Here is a 25,922-nt window from a genome sequence, read left to right on the forward strand (position 1 = left end):
GGGTGAAAGGGAACAAAGAAATAGCATGGAGGCTTCATCATTGGCAGCTGGGTACTGGAAGGCTCAGCCAAGCTCAAGTTAACATTTTACTAGTGTTGGATGTGAAGAATCATGTAATGTGATGCACAAGGGGTATGCGTGTAAAGAAAGAAAGAGGGAGAACTAAAGCTAGATTTAAAAAAAAGAAAAAAAACAATATGATGCAAAGCACAGAGTCATACTATTCACCTGATTGTTGATAAAACACCTTTCCCCTACACCCAAAAAGATTAAGAGACACCAAGAGAAAAGTCTTCCACCACTATCCAAGTGTTTCTAATGGTAAGTTTGCTGTTTCAAAGGGAAAAACACACTACCACAGCGAGAAGTGGATTTGTACAGCAACACTAATAACATCACTACCAAACTTTGATAAAGGCAGAGTGGAATATTTACACTAGAGAAGAGAGTTATCCAGTATTTGGTCCATTGGTATTTCAAACCCCCTAATCTCAAGTTGTTGTTTTTTTTAAATAACCTAGCCTGAATCACAAATTATATTTATTGGTTTTTAAACATGGCAAATATGATAGTTTTTCAACAGTGAACAGATGCTAAGATGTGGCAACTCAACAGTGAATATGTACCAGAAAGTAACATGTTTCAAAATAAAAAGTGGGTCAATAGGACATGAAACAAAACTGAGAAAAAGTTAAGAATAGAAAGAAAAAAAAAAAAAAAAAGACAGACAGGTAGATAAATCAGGAAAACTGAAAGAATTTATTGAAGGGAAAAAACCCCCTGAAGAAATAGTTGGATGACAAACCTCTTACAATGTCAGCAACCAATAAATGTTAAGTATAATTGAACTGTCCCTTTCCTAAAGCAATACAAGAACTTCATGTGGTTACTATTTGAAAATAATCACAAAAATGAGAAATGATAACCATCATTGCTATGGCTAGCCACACAAACAGACAGAAGCAGTTTTTCCACATTCTTCCAAGTCAAACCCCCCCCCACAAACAATTCTTTCTCCTCTGAAATACGTGTGAGAAATGCACTTCAAATGATTTCTGTTTATTTATAATAAAGGAAATGCTAAAAACTAACTAATGAAATCAGTTTGTTCATAAGCCTTTCTGTAATCCTGCTAACACATATTTAACTCTAAGTAGTTCTGTCATGTGCAAACTGTTTGCAGGATTGGATCCTGATGCAATAATTGATTTTAATTCCTAGTGCAACTCTGATAAATTTAGATCTTTTCATAACTTTCTTTCCCAGGTGTGAAAAGTTAGTAGCAGGGTTCATTTTGGATACAGAACTGTTTCACTGAAATACTTCGATCTATAGCATATTCTACCCTCTATGGTGTGGTTTCTTCATTTTTATGCAATGCCCTTTTAGGTTTACAGAAACTTTTTTTGTGTGTTAAAAGATTTCAAACCAGCAACGTGGATTGCTATCTCTAAAGTAAAAGGAGTATGTATTACAGAGGTTGCCTGCTTTCTGGTGATGGATAAGAGACCACAGACAGTCACTTAGAAGAACAGATAAAGGCCGAGGCCTTTTATTATCACCTTCTAGGGGCTTCACAATCTGGAGCTTCTCTGGAAGATAGGAGCGACTGCTGATGGACATTCCTGAATAGCCAGTGAATTCTGAAAACCTGGAGTGCATTCCCAGTGACATGATACTTTCTGTTGGAGTAATGGAACCACTATGGAGTTCGCCTTTCTCCGCCAGTTCCCGCAACTTCCTTTCCTGCTCTTCTTCAAAGAACTTCCTCTCTGAGAGGTAATTCTCTCGCCGAAGGGACAGTCTTCGTAGGGCAGTCTCCAGGTCACTAGAGCCTGGGGTTCCTGGGGTTCCAGGCTTCTTAGTTTTATCTTCATTTCTAAATGCAAGAGGAAAAAAGATGAGCTAGTCATTCTTTAAAATGTAGGCCACTGTATCAACCTGTATGATAGAGATAAATTGAGAGAAGAAATGTGAAACTGCTTTGCTTGCTTCTTATTTATTAGAAAACAATAAATCAACCTGGCTAGTACTGACCCATTGTCAGAAGACTCCGTTTCTAGAATGATGCTATTGGTTTTGTTGTCTATCACAATGTTGGAGATGTCTCCTCCATAAAAGCTGGAACGTGGAGTGCTGATGCAGCTAGAAATGACTGAGTTCATAGCAGAAGACTGATTGGAGCCTGGGATATTCATTGGAGATGGAGTCATGGATCTCTGCTTGACAACCTGGTTTATATTTTTCACAGTCTCAAAGACTCGCTTCTGATGACTGATAAACATGCACATAGTTAGTAACCATGCCACAAAACAATGTTTTAGCCTTAATACAGAAGCAAATAATTAATTACTACCTAATTACCAGTTACCCAGCGTATATGGTTTCAACAGCATGTTAAAAGCTTATTGTATTTTGGATCTGAAATTTGCAAGAATTGGCCGTCCAAAACATGACATGTTAAAATAATATTCAGTTGTTAATGGAAGCCCCTCATTATTCCAAAACACAGTACAATTCTGGCACACAAAGACACTCGGGAAATTTTGTTTCAAATGAAAAAATAAAAGAGGTAACTTTTAAAGCAGATTACTTAGACCACACCAAACCCCTGTGTGCACACTCAGATTGAGATAATGGACTTGCCACTTTTAGAAGTTTATTCACTGCAAAATGGTACAAGTTAAAAATTGAATGAACTCTCTTTTCATAAATAAGAGTGTACACACATTTAGTTTAATCTAAACGTTAATCTGGATTTACCCTTTTGAGTATCCCCATGTACAGAAACCCTACATTTTGGCCTTTGGAAACCACAATGTTTTTTCCAATCTAGTTATTTTATATGCAGGCATTAAAGGCATGCTGTCAAAATGGCTAAGTTTCAGTTCTGCCTTATTTTTAAAGGTCGCCCTCTTTCTGCCCGCCCCTTTGCCACCACCAGTTATCCTGATTTTGTAACAGTTTTTGTTCATGTGCTTCAAAAGAAAGATAAGGGAGGTATTTTAACTAGCCTTTTCTTATAAAACAAACCTGCCTCAAATAGCATCTTCCAAGAATCCTCATCCCATGGTGAAGTCAGCACTATTACCACCATTTAAGTTACTTTTGAAGAAAACAGTACTCTACTAGGGACTCCCCCAAGCTCTTTGATCAAACTTCCTTCCAAACTCCCCAGTTCAGCTATTTAGTCCGTCTTCCATAAAACCAGTAGTGATGCATTGTTATGGTAAATCTACATAGCTAATATTATTACTGTGCCAGGTAGTGGCATGATTAGAGTTTGGTCTTGCACAACCTGCTAACCTAACCTGAACAAAGCTTTAATGCGGATATAGCATAATTTAAGTCTTATGTATGCAAGCGAGCCCAAGCTATAGCAAATGCCTTTATGGGCTATCATAACCAATAGACACGGTTACATTTGCTGGACAAATAGGTCTTAGACCACTAGCCTTGCCAATGTTACTTAAGTAACTGCAGATAAGAATGAACTTGTAAACTTAAGATGTACAACAACTGACAAATCAGTTTCAACCCACAACCTTTCTGGACATCATGCTCCTTAAATTTGAAGATAAGTCAATTTGTTTAATTTGGATTTTAACACTCCTGAAAAGTGTCAGGTAGCTTCAATGAAGAGCAGAGTCCTTTATCCACAGCAAGGAAAGCTCTCTCAGAACACTATATCAATGTACCTCTTTTGACCTAAGGGAACCATTTCTAGGGAGGAAAGTTTAGTTCAGTTTCCATGCTGCTGCTCTTCTTGGGGATGAGGATGAGGGGACTAGCCAGGGTGAAAACTTAGGTTCAACTATAGTGACAGCAGTAGTTAGGACAACAGTCCAACTAGAAATAGGATTTAGAACACTTCTCATGTCATCTTGGGAAAGGGACACTATTTCCTTGCAAATTCATTAATTTCAGGCACAGATCAACTCCATCAATCTTCTACTGAATTTAGGAGCCAATCACACTGATCGTACACTAAGTCAGGAGAGTCGGGCTCATCCAGGTGGAGTTCTTTCCTCATTGACCCTTCTATCTCTGCTGCCAAGGAGTCCTGCCAAACAAGAAAAAACTTATCATACCACTAATTAACAGCCCCATAATTCAGCAATTTTTCTGACAAGAACATGCACGCATGCACGCACACAATTCTAAAATTAAAAACTGACTAGCTCATAGACCAACAAAGAAATCTGAATGCCAGATACAATATCAAGTACTACTTTTTTTTAGTTCCACGGAGTTTACTCAACATTACTACAGCCACCCCACCCTTCTGCAGCTTTTAAAGGTCTGATATGTACTTTCCATGTGTACCTGGTCTCAGTTAATTGCCCAGTTAACCAGTTAATTGCATGAAACCTATAAGGTGTAGAGAGGGCCCATCACACATACAATTATGCCTAAATTCTTTCTTCATATTCTGCCTTTAAAACATAATAACTACCCCAAAACAATACCTAACTCATCATTTATTATTACTGCTTTGTTAGGGCATTTGTAGATGAGATGGGGGTTTAATTTTCCCTAAACTGAAGCGGTGTTTTTAAAAAAACAACACTTCAATTTAGGGAGAAGTAAACCCCTGTTTCCTGTACACCTGTGTCCTTAGATGCCGTCGGGGAGAGGAGAGCAAGCTGCCGGCGGGCTGAGGTGTCCCTAAGCTGGGGGGGCAACGACTGGTGCTTCCTTCCACTGTAGTAGTGCCCCTGCTGACCCGGAGCACCAACCCACAGGCACCTGGTTCGGGCAGTGCCGGGGGCAACGCAGCTGTGGAGGGAAGCACTAGGCCTCCGCGCAGTTCAGGCAGACTCCGGTGAAGGGAGAAAAAAAAAAAAAAGATCAGACTCACCACTTTTTTTTTTTCCCCCCTTCAGTGCAGCTTGCCTTCCCGGTCTGCCTGCTGTGGCTGCCTGCACAGCCTCTGAGCAGCATACAGCCTGACGCTTCCCTCCATGGCAATATGGAAGCAAACTAAAAAAAACAAACTCCTGGGAGGTGTTTTAGTTTGCTGCACCCCAAAGTCATTTCATAGTTTCATAGTTTGAAGGGTTGGAAGGGACCTGAGCAGATCATCAAGTCCAACCCCCTGCCATGGCAGGAAAAAGTACTGGGGTCAAATGACCCCAGCAAGGTGTTTGTCTAGCCTCGTCTTAAAGACCCCCAGGGTAGGAGCCAGCATCACTTCTATTAGAAGTTGGTTCCAGATCCTAGCCGCCTTGACAGTGAAGTAACACCTCTTGATGTCTAATCTGAATTTACCCTCTGCCAGCTTGAGACCATTATTTCCAGTGACTCCTGGTAATGCTCGGGGGAACAGGGACTCCCCCAGTGCCTGCTGGTCCCCTCTGACTAGTTTGTAACAGGCCGCTAGAACCCCCCTCAGCCTTCTCTTGTGGAGGCTGAACAGGTTCAGGTCCTGTAGCCTCTCCTCATATGTCCTGCCCTGATGCCTCCTGATCATGTGAGTGGCCCTCCTCTGGACACTCTCGATGCTGTCCACATCCCTCTTGAAGTGTGGCACCCAGAACTGGACACAGTACTCCAACTGTGGCCTGACCAGTGCCGCAGAGAGGGGGAGTATCACCTCCTTGGACCTGCTTGAGATGCATCTGTGGATGCATGACAAGGTGTGGCTGGCCTTCCTGACTGCATACTCACACTGCCGGCCCATGTTCACTGTTCAAGATGTTGAACACTGTGGGCCCGAGGACTGAGCCCTGAAGAACCCCACTGCCCACATCCCTCCAGGCTGAAAATGACCCATCCACCACCACGCTCTGGGTGCAGCCCTCCAGCCAACTGGTGACCCTTCTGACTGTGTAGGCGTTGACAACACAATCTCCTAATTTTTTAACGAGAATGGGGTGAGAGACAGTGTCGAAGGCCTTCCTAAAGTCCAAAACGAGTATGTCTACTGCTACCCCTGCATCTAAGGATCTTGTGACCTGGTCATAGAAGGCCACCAGGTTGGCCTGAAAGGACCTGCCTCTAATGAACCCGTGGTGGTTGCCCCTAAGCATAACGTCCCCTGCTGGCTCCTCGTGGACATGTGCCAGGATAATTCTCTCAAAAACCTTACCCAGGATCAAGATAAGACTAACTGGCCTATAGTTTCCTGAGTCCTCCTTCGTCCCTTTTTTGAAGATCGGAACCATGTTGGCCTTCTTCCAGTGCTCTGGCACCACACCAGAGCACTGTAAGTGCTCATAAAGCTGTGCCAGGGGTCCCGCAATGACCTCAGCTAATTCTTCAACACTCTGGGGTGGAGATCATCTGGACCAGCTGATTTAAATAGGTTCAGTCCCTCTAGAAGTTCCCCGACTAGATTCTCCCTGACCCTTGACCTAGGTGCGCCTCCCCTGGGGCCTAAGGGGTCCTGGTGCGGGGGTTGATCTGGTTCCTGCTCAGGAAAATGGGGCAAAGAAGTTGTTAAATAGGTTAGCGTTGTCGTCTGGTGTGATGACCAGATTTCCTAGCATGTCTTGCAGGGGCCCCACATTACCTGGTACCTTCTTTTTGCCCCCAGTGTATTTAAAAAAGGACTTCTTGTCCTTGATCCGGGTAGCTAGTCCCAGTTCCATCTCCGCCTTGGCTTTCCAGACCGCCCCCCTGCATCCCCAAGCAACCGCAGTATAATCCTCCCTGGTGATGACCCCTCCCTTCCATTGGGTATATGCCTCCCTTTTAGCTAGGAGACATTCCCGGATGCTTTTAGTGAGCCATGGGGGCTTTTGCACCCTCCTGCCCCCTTTGATCCATGTTAGGATTACTTCCCTTTGGGCTTGGAGGATCGTCTTCTTAAGGAGCGGCCACTCTTCTTGGACGCCTGACTCCCCTCCTCTCCGGGACCTCAGTGCCTCCCCGACTATTCTCCTTAGCTCACTGAATTCCGCCCTCCTGAAATCTAGGTCTCCTGCCTTGCTGCAGGCATTTGCCACCTTGCGCTGGATGGTGAATTCCAGCAGGCGATGATCGCTGTTGCCCAGTTGGTCAAGCACCCGCAGCCCCCTCAGCAGGTCGTCACCTGTGGCCAGCACCAGGTCCAACAGGGCATCTCCCCTGGTAGGGCTGTGCACCTCCTGGGTTAGACAGAGGTCCTTCATTTCAACTAGGAACCTACATGAGCGGTCAGACCTGGCTGATTGCTCTTCCCAGCAGATGTCTGGAAACTTCAGGTCACCCATGATGACCATGTCTTTTGACCTAACCACCTCCTTTGCTGTGCCCCAAAGTCATTTAAGGTGCATTACACCACCAAATTTGCTACAGCAGCTGGAATTAACACACAATATGATGCTGAATTTGCAAACTCGTGCAAACAGCAACACCATTAAACCGGTGCAAAAGGGCACTGAACCCGCTTTAATGTGTCATCTACAAATGCCCTTAAGTTCTAGCAATTCCACAGGCCCATTAAATACCAAAAGCCTAGAGGATTTTCTTTTCTCTGACTATAGATCTGAGCAATAAATAAATAAAAACATCTCACATAAAAATATAAAAATGCTTTCTTCACTAATGCATGCATTTCAAACTGCTACCAGTTTTGCATACGTTTCTACCAACTACAAACAGCTACCAGAATTTTAGGAAATCTGGATATTGGCTCATAATTGATGTTGCAGGTTTTCACTTTTTGGGAGTTTAACATGGGGTAAATATGTGCTATTCATATTTTTTACCTGTTCTCTCAACAAGATGAACATGAGCCACCAATGCAATGCTGTGGCCAGCAAAGCAAACCAAGCTCTGGCATGCATCCACCAATGCGTCTCAAGCAAAACCAGGGAGGTCATCCTCCTGCTTTGCTTGGCCTTAGTGAGGCTGCAGCTGCAGTACTGCATCCAGTTCTGGGCCCTCCCCACTTCAGTAGGAATGTGGATAAGCTTGAGAGTCCAGAGGAGAGCCACCCACATAATCAAAGGCCAATAGGGCAAGCCTTATGAAGAGAGGCTGATGGACTCGAGACTCTTCAGCCTGGAGAAGAAAAAGCTCAGGGAAACTTGGTGGCAGCCTACAAGTATATAAGGGGCATGGCATAAGGACCTGGGAGAACAATTGTTCACCAGGGCTTCCCAAAGGATAACAAGGTCTAACATCCACAAACTCCTGGAAGGCTGATTCAGACTGGACATAAGAAAAAACTTCTTTACAGTCTGTGTGTCCAGGATCTGGAACAGACCCCCCACCCAGAGGTGGTGCAAGCACCTACTCTGGACTCATTCAAAAAGGCGTTTGGATGTTTATCTTGCTAGGATCGTTTGACCCCAGCAGATTTTCCACGTATGGCAGGGGGGGCTGGACTTGATCTCATGAGGTCCCTTCCAGCCCCTAATGTCTATGAAATCTATGAAGTACCAGATGGAAAAAAACAAAAGAAAGCAAAAAAGAGGGACAGATTTTGTTGTACAGTTACATCTGGGTAACTGTAGAGTGTCTTCAGTTAATTTAATTTTAAAATCATTGAAAAAAAAAACCCACAATGTAGTTACACTAGGTTTGGGCAGACTTTCATAGACAGGGTAGCTAGGAGTGGAGCTTGTTTTTCACTACCACTATCATAATAATGCCTTGAGGATTCAGTCATCAATCGAGACCCCTTGTCCTCCCTGTTCGGCACGGTACAAACACTTCTATTAAGACATTCTCACCATGGGAAAGAGGCCTAGGGAGTGGTAGCGACGTGATATGGCATTTGGCATAGTCTTGTTCCGAAGGTTCTTCAGCTCTTCCTGCGCCTCATGAAGCATCTCCATGCACTCTGCATACTTGTCTTCCAACTCTCGCAACTATAACATTTGAACAGAAAGCATACTGTGAGCCAAGCTAATGCCCCCAAAAGTTTCAGAAGCATTTGAAATACTGATGGAAGAGAAAAAACCTATTTAAACAGAGAATAAGGATTAATTTTTATGAAAACTGAACAATGGCAAAAAAAGAATGAGACCAGAGAAATGGCATTTCAATCCTTACGAGTACTTAGACACAAATGTGTCCTGACTTACCTGACAGTTCTCTCTAAATATCTTCAATGCCCTCTACTCACCTAATATTAAGTAGTACCAGTTAGCATACACAAAGCACACACACGCACGCACACAAACACACAGATCTCTGGTAATCCTGGGCTAGCCTTTATTTTAGAAGAGCTGCAAAACTTTCCCATGTTGTCCCTTAAGTCCACCAGTATGCAGAAACTATGATCAGTAGGAATCAAGCTCTAAAGACAGGGGGAGGGTAATTAAGCCTCCAAGCCTATTTCAAACCTTGACTTCCCAAAACGTGCATTTGTGGCAGGGAGGAGGGGAGCAATCCATCTACAGTGAAGCTGAGTGCCATTCATTTCATGCAGGCCTTGAATTGTTAAGAGATGGCAACAACTCTCACTGTGGATCTATGCTGGACCAGAAACAGGGATGTAGAGGTGAAAAGTACAGATAATGTTACTGATGCACTTCAGTACTAGCCAGGATACTCACTTCTGCTGTGAGTTGCCGCTGAGCATCTTTGGCTGCCCCCAGGTGCTGGACAAGTTCTTCATTTTCAACTGCACACTAAAATGGACCAAAAATGGTAAACTCACTGCAATACACCAATTACAGAGAACATCTTGTCACAGACAATGCAAACAGCAGAGCAATGTTTACATATATCTAATTCTGTATGTAATTAAAGTATTTTAATATTAGATACAGCATTACAACATTTCTGTGCTCTAAAATTAAAATCTCAGGCCTGGAACCACTGGGAATCCTTTATCTGAGGCATCTTTGGCAACAGCTTCGTCCTACTGAAGTTACTGAAGTTAAGGGAAGTTTTGCCATTGACTTCAACAAGACCAGAAATTACCCCCAATTGCTAAAGATAAATGTAACTTTTTTTTTCCAGTTTTCCATGTTAAAATACAGGGAATTAAATCAGATATTTATACATTTCTATAACAAAACAAGAAAATCAAAATGGTAGGCCAGCTTGTAAAGAAAATGATCATTCCTAAAACCGGTAAGGCAGGAGCAATTTCAGTCATTCCTGTAGATTTATTCTTTGCTAAAGCTCATTGATTTCAATATGAAAGGTAGGATTTAAATCAATTTAAACCTGCCTGCTAGTGCAGGAATAGCCTGCTCTGGGCTGTCTGCACCTCATTAAGGCTTAATTCAGAGGGTTTTTCTCCTAATAGCAGCAGCTAGATTGACAAAACTTTGTCAGTTTCAAGGGTGATGAAAGTACAACATGGGATTAACCACCTGCCAGGCATTTATACAATTTTCTAGTTGCTAAATGAGACTGCTCTATACAACTCATGGGAATATGTATGACACAGGTTCATTTACTCATCCAACTACAGGTGAGACTTAAAACTTTATTACAATTTGGCATTTGAATTCCTTACAGCTTTTGCCTTTTTCTGAAGATCAACTATCTGAGAGAGAAGGTGGGTGATCTCTTCCTGCTGCCGGGCAGCATCTTCAGTTTTCTTTGCTAACTCCTCGGAGAGAGAGGCAATCTGGATGTTTGCATCCCCTTTAATGAGAGAGAAGCCATCATGACTACACGCCAACATACTTTAGCATGTGCTAATGATAGAAGACTGTGTAGAATTTTTCCCCCTAACACACAGCAATATACTCTCTAATGCCTTTTTGAGAAAGAATTAATACTGCATGGCCAGCTTCACATCCACTAACAAAGTATTCCATTATATTATGGGCAAAGCTGCCATTTGCAGTGAAACCTTTTTATTTAAGACAAAAAAGAAGCCATTAAGGGTTCATATTTAAAAGCCAATACCTGCAACTAAAGTCCATTAGTGAGATTCAATGTCATATTGTTTTCACATTGTACCATACTGAAAATAGAAAGCTATTATTCTAATTTCATTGTAATCAGATTACCCAGTGATATGTAAAATATGTTGCTCGCTAGGTCCATCTTTCCTATCAAAGAAAACATAATATTTTATTTTTTGTGTTTTAGTAAATATTAGGCATCAAATAATTAGAATGCCTAGTTTCCTAAAAACTATGACCATGTGATCTAATTGTCCGTCTATCATTACTAGGTAGATGGACAACTAGATATCATGCTAGAATATCAGAAAATAATGATCTATGAACTTGACATCCTCATGACATGAATACTGCTTTAAAATTTTATGGTGAACAAATTGAGAACTGTTTAGAAAGCCACAGTTCCTAATTCTCCTTTAAACTAAGAACATACAAGCTGCACACTGAGGGGCACAGGCTCCTGGCAAGCTATCAGCATCCAAAGTATTGCACTTACTTTGAATGAAACCAGATAAAATACAGATGCTATTATCTAGATAATTGGACATCAAATCCTACAAATCCTAAGTATTTTTTGTTCCGTTTCTGTTCATATAAGTACTGGGTGCATTGTAAAACACAGAGCTGTATTTGGCTACCACCACAGAAATCGCAATACAGCTTAGTTCATACTTTTACACTGGCTGCTTAGAAGAAATGCCAAGGCTAAGAAAACACTCCTTCACTAAGAAAAAGTGCAAAAAAATGTTTGACATATTTACTTTAGGCCTCAGCTTTCTTGTGTGCACTGGTACCTAACAAAAGGTATGAAAGTTTCACCTCTCAAACTTTGTCCTTATGCTTCTTTGGTAATTTATATAGCTATTGTGAATGTTGCAGTTTATTTTGAGGGTCTGCACTTAAACTGAAATACCTTGAAATTAAAAACCTATGGCTTAATCCACAGTATTCCCATATTCAATGTAAAAATACTTTAGCTTTCTCACACAGTACATAGAGTAAATGCTAAAAAAAACAACACAAAACTGAGCAATTTTTAACCTTGTACCTATTTCTACTAGCAATCCTAGAGATTAAACATCTTGGGTTAAACTGATAATAGCTAGTAGGGACATAAAAGACCACAGGATTTATTTACAGCTCAATCTAAATGTTAAACAATAATGTCAGATGTGAAGGGGGGAGGGGAGGAAAAAAAAGACAAGACATACTCAGCTCTTTCACACAGTCATTTACAAGCTGCTGTTCTTTCTCTTCATAAGTAATTGTTTCAGTCTTCAGCTGACAGGCCTGTTCAAAAGATCCACAGCAAAACATACCAGTGTTAGCATCCTGGTTGTCTTCTACTCCACTAGAGTGTTTACATTTGCTCCATAATAGCAGATCCCTTTTCAAGTCACAAGAGACGATGAGAAAGGAACCTGTTTCCCTGCCATCTGCAGTCACAGAAGTTTGCATCTACTATCACATTACCACAAGATGTCACCACTGTACACAGAACAAAGATAAATAACCCTGACAGTATGCAGAGAACACAAGGTTTAAACTAATTACCTAGACAGAGATAGTTTGACATCTCTAAAACAGATGACCTCATATGTGTTACCGTGCATTTTCATTGGGAGCACTGGAAACCCTGGACTATGCTATATAGCATTCTCTCATAACACCCTCAAAGGAAGCAGCTTTCACTCCTAGGCCTACTTAAGTTAGCATCAAAAAACTCCCACATACTGCATCACAAGCACTTATATTGCTTATCATCCCTCAGGTATTTTATATGAAGGTGAAGCATACTGCACTCTGATCAAAAACATCCTGTTAAACAGGTCTGTTGCAAGCTGACTTGCATCTGTAGTAGGAAAGCTAAATGAAGCTGTGGATCTGTGTGCATCATTCCCAGATCAAAATGTTTATTCTACTACCCCATTCACTTAAAGTTCACAAATAACATATCCTCAAATTCTCAAAGTAAATTGTACTGAAAAACCTTAAATAAATGGTACTCATTTGTAAATGTTAACTAACAGACATATAACTCCGTCAACCCAAATTGCTTGTAATTCTTTTGAACCATCAAAAAAGATGAAACTCAAACAACAAAATCCATTAATATTAAAACAAGGTGAAAAATATGACTTAATACACCCTAATTAAGGCCATTTGCAGTAATTTAGATTAGCTCCCTCCTAATATATTTAGAAGTCATTAGTGTCCATTCTTAACCATTGGTGAATATTAAGAACATTGTGCCAGTCTACAGATTTAGAGCCACAGAGATGGTTCATCCATGTTCCAGATACCAGTGTGCACAGAACTGTTAAATTTTAGGGCAGTGTTTTTCAACTTTTTTTAATTTGCGGACCCTTAAAAATTTTCAAATGGACCTGCAGACCTCTTTGAATTGTTGGTGTGGGTATTCACATGCTTCTGATTGAATATATTAATCTTTTGCGGACTCCTTAGACTTAGTCTGAGCACCACAAGTTAAAAGCCACTGTTGTATGGTATAAAACTTTATACTAACATGCTTATAGAACTGTATTGTCTGATTACGAAACTCAGAAGAAAGGCTCATTTTCAGTTTTGTAGATTTCACTTGTACTCTTAATATCAGAAGATCAATGTTGGTTAGTTAATGTCGCTGCAGTAGGATCTGCTATGTCACCTACAGGATTATAGGGTACTAACTCCCCTAACAAGATTCCATTAATAGCATTTATTAAAATCAAGTTTTCAGCACATCTGTTCTCACAATAAAAGGAAAGCATAGGTACAACAAAATAAATGAGGGAGAAGTTTCACCTCTGATCTAAGCACAACATTCTCCTCCTCAAGGTCTTTGAGTTTCTTTTGAAGAGAATCCAAGTGAAAATAGTTCTGGACAGAGGAGGACGACTCGTTCCTCTTCAGCCTGGTAACCAAAACATTAATTAGCGTTTAGTTCTATTGTTTTCTGCCAACATGCATTTGAAACCTTGGCCAGCATCACACAAGGTGAGAAAAAAGGGGACAAGCTGTAAAGAGGTCTCAACAGATAGAGTTATGAAAAAATTCAGTATTGTCACTCTACATTATTTGTGGCAATACATTTTCATCAACTTTTTAAAGTTAAAGTGTCAGTTTGCCTTATTCCTCACTTCCCATGGAAAAGCTATTCAGCCCTGGGTATTAAAAAGAAAGCCATCTTTTCCACATGCAGCTATACAAGGAGTAATCTAATACTTTCATGATTAATGCAGCATATGCTCTACCAAAATGCTGCAATAACTTTGCAGACAAGAGGACAAGGGGAGATAACCTCCTCAAAGTCTGCAATGAAGCAGCTAACTGCCTGGCAAACACTGTGAACCATGCTTCATCTCCTCTCTCTGTCAAACACTGCATGGCATTTTTAGCTATTCCTCCAGCCTTTTCCAGACATAACAGCATGAATATGGAGGTTATCCTTCCAACACTGAGCTCTATTTGCCCTTACACACAGCTCTGCCATGTGAAAGTTAGGGGTGGAACACAGAACTGACTTGTGACCCTGTGGACCAGTCCAGGCCAATGCAACTGTAATAGCTTATGGAACAGTATATCCTTGGCCTTTGGCTTCCTTTCTTCCCCCTTCTTACACTGGAATCAGCGCAGCTGCTCTGACACAAACCGTTAACAGTATGAGTGGGCAGTGCAAGATGGGAATTTAGAGTTATAGCCCCAACTTCATTTGTTCTAGTCCAGAGGTAGCCAACCTGTGGCGTGGGTGCTACAATCAGCACAGGCAACCTCTGTGTGGGGCACATAACAGATTGGAGATGTGACAGCCAGCATCGTGGCAGACAGGGCAGGGAGAAGAAAGCAAAGCAGCAGCTTGGTTGGGGAGCACAGTGCAGGGACCAAAAGCTGAACAGTACATCAGATAAGGGAAATGGATCAGACTGATACTGAGGAAGGATACAGGGCATGCCTGCCATAAAGGTTGGCTCCTACTGTTCTATTCTATTTGACCCTCTCTGATCCCCCACAAGGGTATCAACATTATTCAGAGACTCCCTGTACAGACCCACACCAAAAAGTCTCATTCCCATTCTGGTATGATAACTCACGGTGTAGTGCAGATGGATTCCGGCTCGCTTTCTTCAGCAGCACTAGTATAGAACTGGAGCAGCTCATCCTTCATGGACAACTCATGGCGCAACTGAGAAACCTATACAAAAAGAAAGGGGTTAAGGTCTATCGCTTCCTTCCCAGACATATTTTTAATAGCAAAATCACTAGTTTTCATTTGATACGCAAATCACCTCCATCAGACTAGTCAAGGGACTAGTGTGCTCCAGACATACTATTTCATACTCTGAACCTGATTCACTACTGCACTGCTCCAGATTTGTATCAGTGAGACCATGTGGACTTCAGTGGTGTTACAACGGACTGTGGGTGTGAATCAGGTTCAGATTCATTTGTTTTTGATGTGAAGATTGTAACCATTTGGTTTAGACATTTGCCACAATTATTCCTGACTGACTGATCCAACTGGAGAATGTAGGGCCCTCAAAATAGGGTTCTCTTTGGGCAGCACTCTGATGCTTCGTGTAATACCAAATGTGACAATTCCACTGCTTAACAGTTCTGGCCACAGGAAATCATTATTCCAAATGATTTGTATTAGCCTCCAAATACAATACAAGGCATTGGTTTTCAGAGGGTATTTCTTCTCTGAAAAACAATTCAGCAGAAACAGTATCAAGGAGTCCTATGTCTACTGGAACAAACACACCAAGTTTCAAAGTAAATGGGTATGTTTCTTCCCTGTAATAGTTAGCTCTGCAAACACAAAAGCTTTCTTCCACACTGTGCTTCATCACAGGTCAAAAACAGCCTGCTGGTCAAATTGGACAATAATTGGAGAACAACACTTCTTCATCCTCACAGATTTAAATTAAGCCCTCAATGGAAAAATCTGATTGCAGTGCATTTGCAATAGACGTTAATGCCACCACTTAATTAGCATCATTATTGATGATACCTAAGGAGAAAGGCAAAACATTTAGTTAATCTGCTCTTATACAACATGACCAGACCCCAAGTGTCTTAACCATTAGGACACTGTACAATGCCCATTTGTTCAAGCAGGCTTTAGTGTGAATGGTATGCCAGGCCTATTGCTGATTATCACTGGTAAATACATCTTTAGTTAACATCTGTTATATTGATTCTTGTTTTAGATGCATGTTCCCCTGGACATGAATTAAACACCACAATTTACCCAAGTATTGCAGTGCTACATACCATACATTCTGTTGTTCTCCATGCTGCAAAGGATATCCAGGGGGCAAAAAAACCTGCAGAGCTGCATACACAGTGGCAGTGCATGGCACCTGAGGCCAGGGCCTGGTTGGTCAGAGCTGCACTCCTCTGCTAGACAGGCTCCATGCAGCAGGATCACCACTGCTGCAGCCCCAGAAGGGCCCCAGGAGTCCAGATAAGGCTGCTGGAGCCAGTCTCCCTTGCCCCACCTAGGGTAACTTGCCACGCACCAGCGCATGCAAGACACAGGCACTCCCCGAGGACAACTAGTGGCAGCACACCTTGTGCCGCTGCTAGTTGTCTCCAGGGAACCAAATGTCCATGCACATCTGGACACAGCCACTGACTTCAATGGAACTACTCACAAATCTAAACATTTAGCTTTGGCCTAAAGCACCTTGCTAAACTGAGACCCTCTTGAGATGCACATTTTAACATGCAAGAAAGTATATGGAAGTGTTTTTTCTGTATATTCTCTGACAGTATAATCTGAGTGAATTTTCTTGTTTGAGCTTCAATGGCAGTCTCAGCATCTCCTCTCAACCTACCCCTATACTCTGAATCTTCATTCTCTCCAAGAACCAAATAGACAGAACTCAGACAAGACAGATAAAGTAAGCTTTGGAGAGACTACACTGGGCCCAATTCTCTTCTCATTCTGGTGTAAGGCAGGTTAACTTTAGCAAAGTCAGTAGAGTCCCTCTAGCATGAGGGACATCAAAATCAGCCTTACACTAAGCATTCAGTTGCACTCTAATTAAGAACAGCAAATCTTGCATGCTGTGCGTTAAAAACTACAGGACTCATTACAGACACATACCAATTTGAAGACCTTTAGTCCCTCCTTACAACTCCCCCAAAGTGGATCCTAATGCATTAGGAAACACAGGATAAGATTCCAGGAATCAAGCTTGATCTGAGATCCTTGGCTGATCAGCATGCTCAGTTCCTAGGATTTTACTTGATTCTGGGGGTTTGGATGTTTTCCTCCCACCTCTGAGCATCTCATTCAGTGGTGTCAATCACTTCTGGAAAACAGCTGCATCCAGCCTACCACAGCCAACAAGACAGTCATCACAGATGTCAGAAGCCAAGAAAGGGGCAAACAGGATCTCTCCCCCCAGGTAAAGAAATAGAAAAGAAAGAGTTGAGTTGAAAATAGAGGATGATTTTATAAGGTCCTTACTCTTGTGCAGTCCTTACATTCATTATAAGTAAGGGTTTAAAGAATGAGGCCCATTATTTACACTGTAGCTCTAATTGTTGGCTAGGTTGCAAATAAAGCAATGAAGATACACAGTGGTCTCATGTCCTTTATTCGTATATGCTGACAACAGCCATGCAAAGGTCTACATAGCAAATGCATCTATTTTTTGTTGTACCTTTCACTGTTAGATATTTTTTTTTAGATTAGTATTTTTTTCTGCCAACTTTAACCATCAGAGAAAACCTCATTTTGACAATGAATTGTACTGGAAGCACTGCACTTCCAGCACATAGAAAGGATAACTAGACGAAGAAGTTGAAGAGGATTAAGCAATGTAGTAAACAGAGCAATTTAGAAAAGAGAGTGCAAAGACCTAGCAACCTTCTCTACTCTAATCCAGACTGACAGTTTGTGTTACTCTGGTTCTTAGATCAGATAAATTTCTCTACCAACTAAGAACCTCCACAGATGAGACTCTTAGATCAGATTTCAAAGCAGACAGGTTTAAGTTGAGACAGGGAGACAGGCTTTACTTCAGAAGCTCTTGGACCATCTGAAGAGTTATTTCCGCAATGAAAGCAATTTACAACCAAAACTTTTGTTCAATACAATATTTAAGCCATTGGTAAATATTTCTGAAACAGCAGGGCAACGGTCTACCATGCACAGAGTTAAGCTACGGTGTTTGCTTCAGTGTACCCGGCCTTTTGTTTTCTAATGTCATACAGCAGATGCAAATCTCAAATTTCCACAGTTTAATTTTACTGGAAAGTATAATACCGGGCAGAAATTAGTAACAATTAGATGGCAGATTGATTGGTGTTGTAGTCATAACGATCCAGGAATTATACAAGAGGCAAGGATTTTAGGAGTGATATCGTCTATTGGATCAACTACATGCTTGGGATAAAATTAGACATGCTTTTTAAATGCATTCAAAGGCAAGGGACCTGAGAAAGAATGATTTACATTTGAAAGCTTGTCTAACTTTAACCCACCCCTGCAGTTGGTCCAATAAAAGATGTCACCCTAAAGAAATCCTTGTTGTTAGCAAATAAATCAAACTGAGAAGGGAAACGTTCTGTCTGTTTTTAGAAGAAGAAATGAACATTCAAATTAGCTTGAGGAAGCATCCAAGAAAGGCTGCTGTAGGTAGAGACATTTCATCTAAAAAGGCTAAAGTAGGGCAAAATATAATCCATGGGGTAAAAGGATCCACCTTGAATAAAACTGCCTAAATCATGTATGTTAAAGACATCATAACAGTAATCCTATCATGATCACAGACTGTACTTGAATTATTAGTTTTGTTTCACATGGGGGGGGAGGGACGGGGAGGGAGGCCAGCACATACACACATGCATGCAAGTACAATCTATGTATTTTACTTATGCCCACAAACATATGTGAAGACAATGTGTGTGTGACAAATGGCAGGGCCACAGTGATGTGGCTTTGAGATTTTATTAGCATGCTTGGAAGCATTCCTATCTTACCTACAAGTAGGAAGACACTGCAAGTCAGAATATATCTAGATTACCTCCAGGCTGTGCCCAGGTACAGATCCATGAAGCACACCCCTCTCTCAATCCCTCCCTGCATGCCAACTCCCAAAACCAAAAAACCTAACAGCCTTGCAGCAAACCTTAACAGGCTGTCAGTGCTACTCTCAGGCTCCCTAACTTGGGAATATTTACTATTTACTAGTGCTAACTCAGGACTGCTATTTCTGGGATTTGGCCTATGTGGAATGGGAGAAGAAGGGCAGAGCATGCTTCACAGCAGTGCAAACAGGCATGACAGTAGTTATGTAGAAATACCCTGATACACGTCATGCCTTACAGGTGCTAAAGCAAAGTCCTTCTATTTTATGCCACAAACTGATATGGAAGTGTGTCATACACTGCAAATAAAAAAAAATGTTTATTTTAAGAACAGTTTAGATAATTAAAAAATATTTATTGGGACTATTATCTCTCTCTGTACAGCCTGTTGGTTTAGCTATTATGGCTCCAAGTATACAAGATTCAAAGAAAGCTACAAAAATTATTAGAACTAGCCTAAGATTTCCTTCATGCAAAACTGCCCTGGCTTTTAATCCCTGCATCTTGGTGGAAACTCTGTATGTGGTCCCACTGAAAAAGTTGCAATATCTTAGTGGTGCCAACTTCTTTTCCTTCATCTCCAAAAAGGCTGGTAATAGTGTGGTTCAACTGCCACACAACTGAAGGTGAGCAAGGAATCTGTTTTTCCCCCCCTCCATAGCAGATCACTTTCCTATACAGTATATTTCCCATTTATTACACATGTATGAGTCCTTCATGCACACTTGGTTTATAATCCCATTTCTCACATTTAATCCAAAATCTTTGAGCATCTCCATTTACCACCATTTTTATTATATATATCTCTCTCTATGAATAAAAGAGATTTTTCTGATGGCCCCATTTTTTTTTTTTTAATCTCAATGGTGCTCAGCCTCTAGCCCACAGACAAGATCCTGCCTGCAGAGCCATATCATTTGGTCCATGGGGATTCTCCAGAAATTGGGCATTGGAAAAATCAGTAGTAGCATTAATTGCTGCTTCCCTGCTGACAAGTTTCCAGCTCCATGGGAAGCTCTGCAGGCCAGGTAATGGCCCTGCATGCTAGACTGCTCTGACACATGGCTGGATCCAGGCACATAGGGATGGACTAGTGTCCAGCCAGATTCAGACACATGGGGTCACACCTGGGAACTAACCCCACATGGGATCCAGCCTGCAGACCAATCCCAGCACTCACTTCTAATCCTTTGGGGCAGCAAGTTAACATGCATCAGCGTGGTATTAAAATGGGGTAATTAGGACATTTTTATGGTTCTGTTTGAGATGGATTCAGTTGGGATTATACTGCATCTGGCTTTATACTGCATCTGGCTTTTCATCCTTGGGACTACTCTGAATAAAATTAAATAGGCAAATAGGCATGAGATTTCTGTCACACCGTATGAAGCAAATATGACTCCAAGAATACAAGAATACTTAAATGTTTTTATATATTCTATACCATCATTATAATCACACACACATACAGAATATGTGTATCAAAATCCTAGCACGTCTTCCTGTCCAAAATTTATGCACGCGCTATACTCCAGAAACCTACATACCAACATTTCACCAGTCAGTCACATTTCTATGATCATTCATAAAAGATCAAAGAATATTAATGATCTTTAAGGGTATTTGCGGCTGGAAGCTTGCAAAGAATAATTTTTCCAACTATTTGAATTGGTCTAATAAAAAAATATCAGATTTACCCAGGGAACCTTGCCTACCTATGTCCTTAGACCAACATGGCTACAACATATACCCCAAAGAAAATGAATGACACACAAGATGAAACTGAGCAAAAGAGGACTTTTTTTTTAAAGCACCACTGGCTGTAGAGAAAGCATGTGTGCATATGTCCTTACCTCTTCTCTGATATGTTCTACCTGCTCCTCAAGCAGTTCATTTCTCTCGGTTAGCGTTTTATTCTTCTTTAACAGTGACTGGCCAATCCGAGCAGCTAATTCCAAGTCTCGCTCTTTCTGTGAAATAGAAAGAAAAGAAGGTTGATTTCAAATGTTGTGTTCACTTAGAAAACAACTGGCTCTTCCAAGGAGGACGGAAAGTAAATCTGCACTACAAAGAAAAGAACGAACGCTCTGCAAAAAAAATAAACTAATAATTTCTGTTCATTTTCTTGTCCTATTTCTGCTTAGGCTATACCCACATAATTCAGAAACACTGACATGTACAGTTAGTTAATGAACTATACAAATGAAAGCACAGCCTTAGAGGTTTAATGTAAAAATATTCATGTTAAATTTTCTTCTTGAACTTTTGCACAGGGCTTGTAGGGAGCACTTGGGATTGTATTTTAAGGGCTTTTGAAACATAGCACAAAACAGTTAGAACACATTTGGATCTCTCAGCTACTGTATTTCGCAGTTTCTCCATTGCTCCACTTCAAATAAAACAGATTTCAGTAACTGTAGAATCACTTTCATTCACAGTCACCAAGTAAATCTTTTCTTTCAATAGCTTCAGAAAAAAAGAAGCAACTGTGTTAAAGTTGCAAGGCTTTATTATCACCATCTATGGTAGGGGAGAAGGTGGCCTATTGCAAACAGGAGTTGATCCAACAATAGTTCTGGAAGGTAGGGAAAAGGACATCTAAGAGAGCTGAATGGAAATGGGCAATTAAGCAATATTCTATCATAGATTCTAGGGTCAGAAGGGACCTCAGTGGGCCATCTAGTCCGACCCCCCTGCCCTGGCAGGCAAGAAAAGGGTCACCAAACCTGGGATCATGTGATCCCAGCCAGGTGTCCATCCAGTCTCCTCTTGAAGACCCCCAAGGATGGGGTGAGCACCACCTCCCTTGGAAGCCCATTCCAGATCCTGGCAACCCTGACCTTGAAGAACTTTTTTCTAAGGTCAGGAACAGAGGCTGTCACCCTACATGACTGGTGTGCTTAATTTCTTCAGTTTAACTAATTCAAAGATCTCTTCTTTCTAAAGGACTCAAAACTACAGGAAAAAGCTTTTTATACTTTTCTCTCTCTTTCTCACCCACAAGCAATCAGACAACCTATAAGTAAGTCTCACTAGGGCTAGTAGTCCTACATTTATCGCACAATAAATGGGCTACTTGCTCAGTAGTGTGTAATGTGCCACACATTCAACCAAATTATCACACAATAAAATGACAAAACCACATTAAATATAAAACAGCTTTGTGGCTGGTTTGCATAGCACTTTAATTTCAACATGTGGTGCAGAACTCTCTTACCCCCAGCTCCTGTGCTCCAAACTACATACGCAGATAGATGCACACCCCAACAGCTGCGTAATGAGATGTGAGGAATTTCATCCCAAACAACAACAATTGCATATCCTGCCATACCAGATCATGAAACTTTGGTGTGGCAGGATGTGCACTTTTCTGGAAGATCAGGCTTTTGATTAAGCTCTTGGGGAAAAAAGGTGTTTTACAGAGTATCATATAACTTTGCCATACTGTATGAGTGCTTTTATAAATAAGAGACTGGTTTTCCTGTTAGATATGTAAAAACCCGTGTGTGGCAGTGATGCCATTTTCCCATTTTCCTCTTTTTTTTGCTTAGTTTCTTCTTACGAAAGCTAATTTGGTTCCTTTCAGGTTATACACTGAAAAATATCCACCTTGTAACTTGTTTCCTTTGGCCTGCAATTGTTGGACTCACTGATGACTAATATTTATTGCCTGTAACTCACACAAAGTTTCTGCAAAGAAGCCAGTGATCAGTCACCAGCAACAGGGGTTTGAATTAACTTAGTTTCAAATGCCTCCACTCAAAATAACAGCAGAAAAGCAGAAATTGTGTTTACCAACACAGTTTGCCCATAAGGCATAAATAAGAGTTACGCAGCTGATCGTTGCCATTGTTTTCAAACAGTTCTCAATATAGGAGGCCAAGCCTATTGTTGAACTAGAAGCCCACTGCTCTTTCTAGCCAAAAATGACACATGGACTTCCAGACTACACAAGTGCCAAAAGGCCTTACAAATGAACTTGTGATATGCAGCAAGCCAACATCTCCAAAAATACAAGCTGGCCCACTGCACAAGTCCAAAAATGGGAAACATATCTTCATACTGTACAGTATTACCCAGAGAAAGGATGAGCCAGTGGTGAGGATTCTAGTACCTGGTGAGGAAGCCTAGGTTTAATTCTTTGTTCTGCTACAGATTGCACAAGCAATTGCATATAACTCATAAGGTCTGTGCAATAAACTGGGGGCTATGAAGATGATATCCTGTCTCCTACATCACTGGGATATGTATTAAAATTGTAAGTACTCAGATACCATGACAACAGGAACCACAGAAGCACCCCAGCTACAAACATATTTATGAAACAGCTGAGGAGGCTAGAAAGCTTACATTCAAGTAAATGCACAAAGCTCTCTTAAGCCATGCCAACACCCTCGCTTAGGCATGGAGACTCGTCTCCCATACCCTCCCTTCATCTTCTCCCCAGGCAACATAGTTTATTCAGACTATAAGGCTGGAGTAGTCCCTTCTGAGAGGAGAGACTCAACATTTCTTTAAAATCCTTCCCTTCCCCCCACTAAATATCATTAATGTGCATAATGGCAGGAAAGGAGCCACCCTCAACTGCTGTACGTGGGAACAGCAGCGTAGGATCCTAAGACCTATTCAGATGGATACTTTCTCCATCACAGGAGAGGGACTGCATAATCGCATCCATACACAAAAGACAGACTGGATTTTGTCATGGTATCTGAGTACTTACAATTTTGGCCTGATGAACAACATATTGATAAATATTTTCCTTACTGAGAAATATTGGTGTATTGGTTCTCTACATATGACCCACAGAAAATTTCTTCTTGAAGGGGAAAGCACACTGCTTTAAAAAGCTGGCTCAGGGCATTCCCTGACACTGTTCCCAGAACCTTGCTTGTGATATCAACGCAAACTCAGACTGTGTGTACTCTAGGAAGAGACAGGTGTGGGCAAATATAGATTACTCAAACCTGCCCCTAATAAAAAAGTGGTGGGGAAAACATCTCCACTTTTCAATAGCCAGCCTGGCTAGAAATAATTCTGGATTGGTCCAGTTCCTAAATAAAGAAAACAAATTACTCCTGCCTTTGAAGCTATGAGAGACTATCAGAAATTCTCATATAAAAGGAAGCAAGAATATATTTGTAGGTTTCCAGATATAGAATCACTGCTGACAAAGTCAGGCCAACAAATGCAAGCAAAATAAATCAGCAGAAAGAAGCATGAAGACACAGTATAGGAGGGATTAGAACAGTAATCAACAGATAGTCATTCAAGGGCTGTATCAGAGTCTTAATATGGACATACATGGGGAAAATTGCTTTAAAAAGATGCAAGTAAGCACAAAGGCCTCTGTCCTTCAACCAGATACATTAAGGCCCATGCTTCACCCTTTCTACCAATTCACATACTCAGGCTAGCACTGCATAAAATGGTAGCTGTGTCCTTATACTCAAAGCTTCATAGTATGCAACATTATTTATAAACCTCCAGGGATTATAAATAAGAATACATTGTTATTCTTTATCTCAACAATGCCTTGCAGATGTGATCTGAGAAAATATATTACTTACTTTTCTTTTAAATCAGGTCTCTTTGGTCAATTTTATTAGGCCATTTAGTATGTTTAAATACCATCCTGTAGTTCATTTTTCTCTCTCACATTTCTTGAAAACTGTAACCCATCATAACTATTTAAAGCTGATGTGCTAGAATATTTTTAAAAATAAAGGCACCAGAATGTAAAGAAGAAAAGCCTAGGGAGACAGGATGGGAAGAATACATTGACTCAATGGCTACATGCTTTTTTGAAGGTTATAACCACTCAGACACAAATAAGTAAACTAAAAATGACTTGGGAGCTTAGTTTTTATTTAAAATCAGGAGTATGCTATCTATAATACTTACTATCCATTTTTTTTTAAATATAATATGCCTGCATATAAACTTCATTCTTCCCTGCCCAACTTTCAGTGTAACCACGTTTTGCCTGTCACTAATTGCATTTGGTAAGAGTCAAGTAGATTTGCTTTAGCCTTGTGCAAACACATAAGCAATGCATCTGTACAGCGAATATAAATAAATGGAGCACCTTTTGTTAACAAAAATATTTCCCTTATGAATTACACGTATACATGTAGAATTAAACTATTTCCTTCACCCTGACTAGCAAGTTGGAAAACATAAGTATTCTATGTTTACATGTTACGGGATGACTCCTTAATACTTCTCTCTCAGGATGGGAATTGCTGGGTAAAGAAACACTTGCCTCTTCAAGAAGACGTGTAACAGCATCTATGTCATTGTATGTTTTAGTCATCTGGCCCACTCTTTCAGCACATAAAACTGTAGGAAAACAAAAGGTAAACATCTGTTATACTGGCAATTTCAGTTCAACACAAACAAAAACCAAGAAAATATATACAAAAGAGAAAAGTTTACATTTTTAAAAAGTTTTCCCTAAAGCTGAAACCAGTAAAAAGAAAGTTAATATTCTTAAATAAACTAAGATGATTACAACAAACAAACAAAAAATAAAATCAGACTTTTGTAAAAAACATACACAAAAAAAAGCTTATTCACTTTTTAAAGTCCTGGAGACATTAGATTCTTAAAATTACTAGAGCCCTGTGAATAAATCTCAACTTGGAAATTTTAAAGTATTTTATACTGGAGAAATTTAGAGCATAATATTGACATTTACTTTTGATTCAATGCACATTGAAAGAATTTTTAAAAGTGAGGTGTCATGAATTTCACAGCTAGAATGGAAAACATGGAGTGAAGAAGAAAAAAAGTCATAGTAAAACCTTATTACTTTTCAAATTATTTAGAGAATCATTGCAATTAACCAAAAAAAGGACTTGTACAACCATTTGAATTTAAAAAAGGGGGAAAATGCATGTCAGCCTACATAAGGTGTTCTCATGGCACCCTTACATTGAACCTTCTCTCATTTTCTTGCCCAGGTTAGTCCTATCAGAGCAGCAGATTGGCACAGTAGGGCTCTACCACATGAGT

General features: G+C 40.6%; 1 protein-coding gene across 11 annotated transcripts in view; it reads right to left on the bottom strand.

The window, feature by feature from the left end:
- TRAK1 (trafficking kinesin protein 1) overlaps positions 1-25,922 on the bottom strand; it is a 188,845-nt gene that overhangs the window by 21,554 nt on the left and 141,369 nt on the right. For all 11 annotated transcript variants that reach the window (XM_090050378.1, XM_090050377.1, XM_090050375.1 and 8 more), the window contains 11 exons: positions 25,171-25,247; positions 20,759-20,875; positions 14,894-14,994; positions 13,608-13,716; positions 12,014-12,092; positions 10,406-10,536; positions 9,492-9,566; positions 8,664-8,801; positions 3,987-4,063; positions 2,038-2,274; positions 1,563-1,879 (listed from right to left, as the gene is read on the bottom strand). In XM_090050378.1, the coding sequence (XP_089906504.1) occupies positions 1,563-1,879; positions 2,038-2,274; positions 3,987-4,063; positions 8,664-8,801; positions 9,492-9,566; positions 10,406-10,536; positions 12,014-12,092; positions 13,608-13,716; positions 14,894-14,994; positions 20,759-20,875; positions 25,171-25,221 (1,432 nt within the window). In that variant the 5' untranslated portion in view covers positions 25,222-25,247. The remainder of the gene's footprint in view (positions 1-1,562; positions 1,880-2,037; positions 2,275-3,986; positions 4,064-8,663; positions 8,802-9,491; positions 9,567-10,405; positions 10,537-12,013; positions 12,093-13,607; positions 13,717-14,893; positions 14,995-20,758; positions 20,876-25,170; positions 25,248-25,922) is intronic.

The sequence above is a fragment of the Crocodylus siamensis genome, chromosome 5 (assembly GCF_052110815.1).
Source record: "Crocodylus siamensis isolate JL-2025a chromosome 5, ASM5211081v1, whole genome shotgun sequence".
NCBI lineage: Eukaryota > Metazoa > Chordata > Crocodylia > Crocodylidae > Crocodylus > Crocodylus siamensis.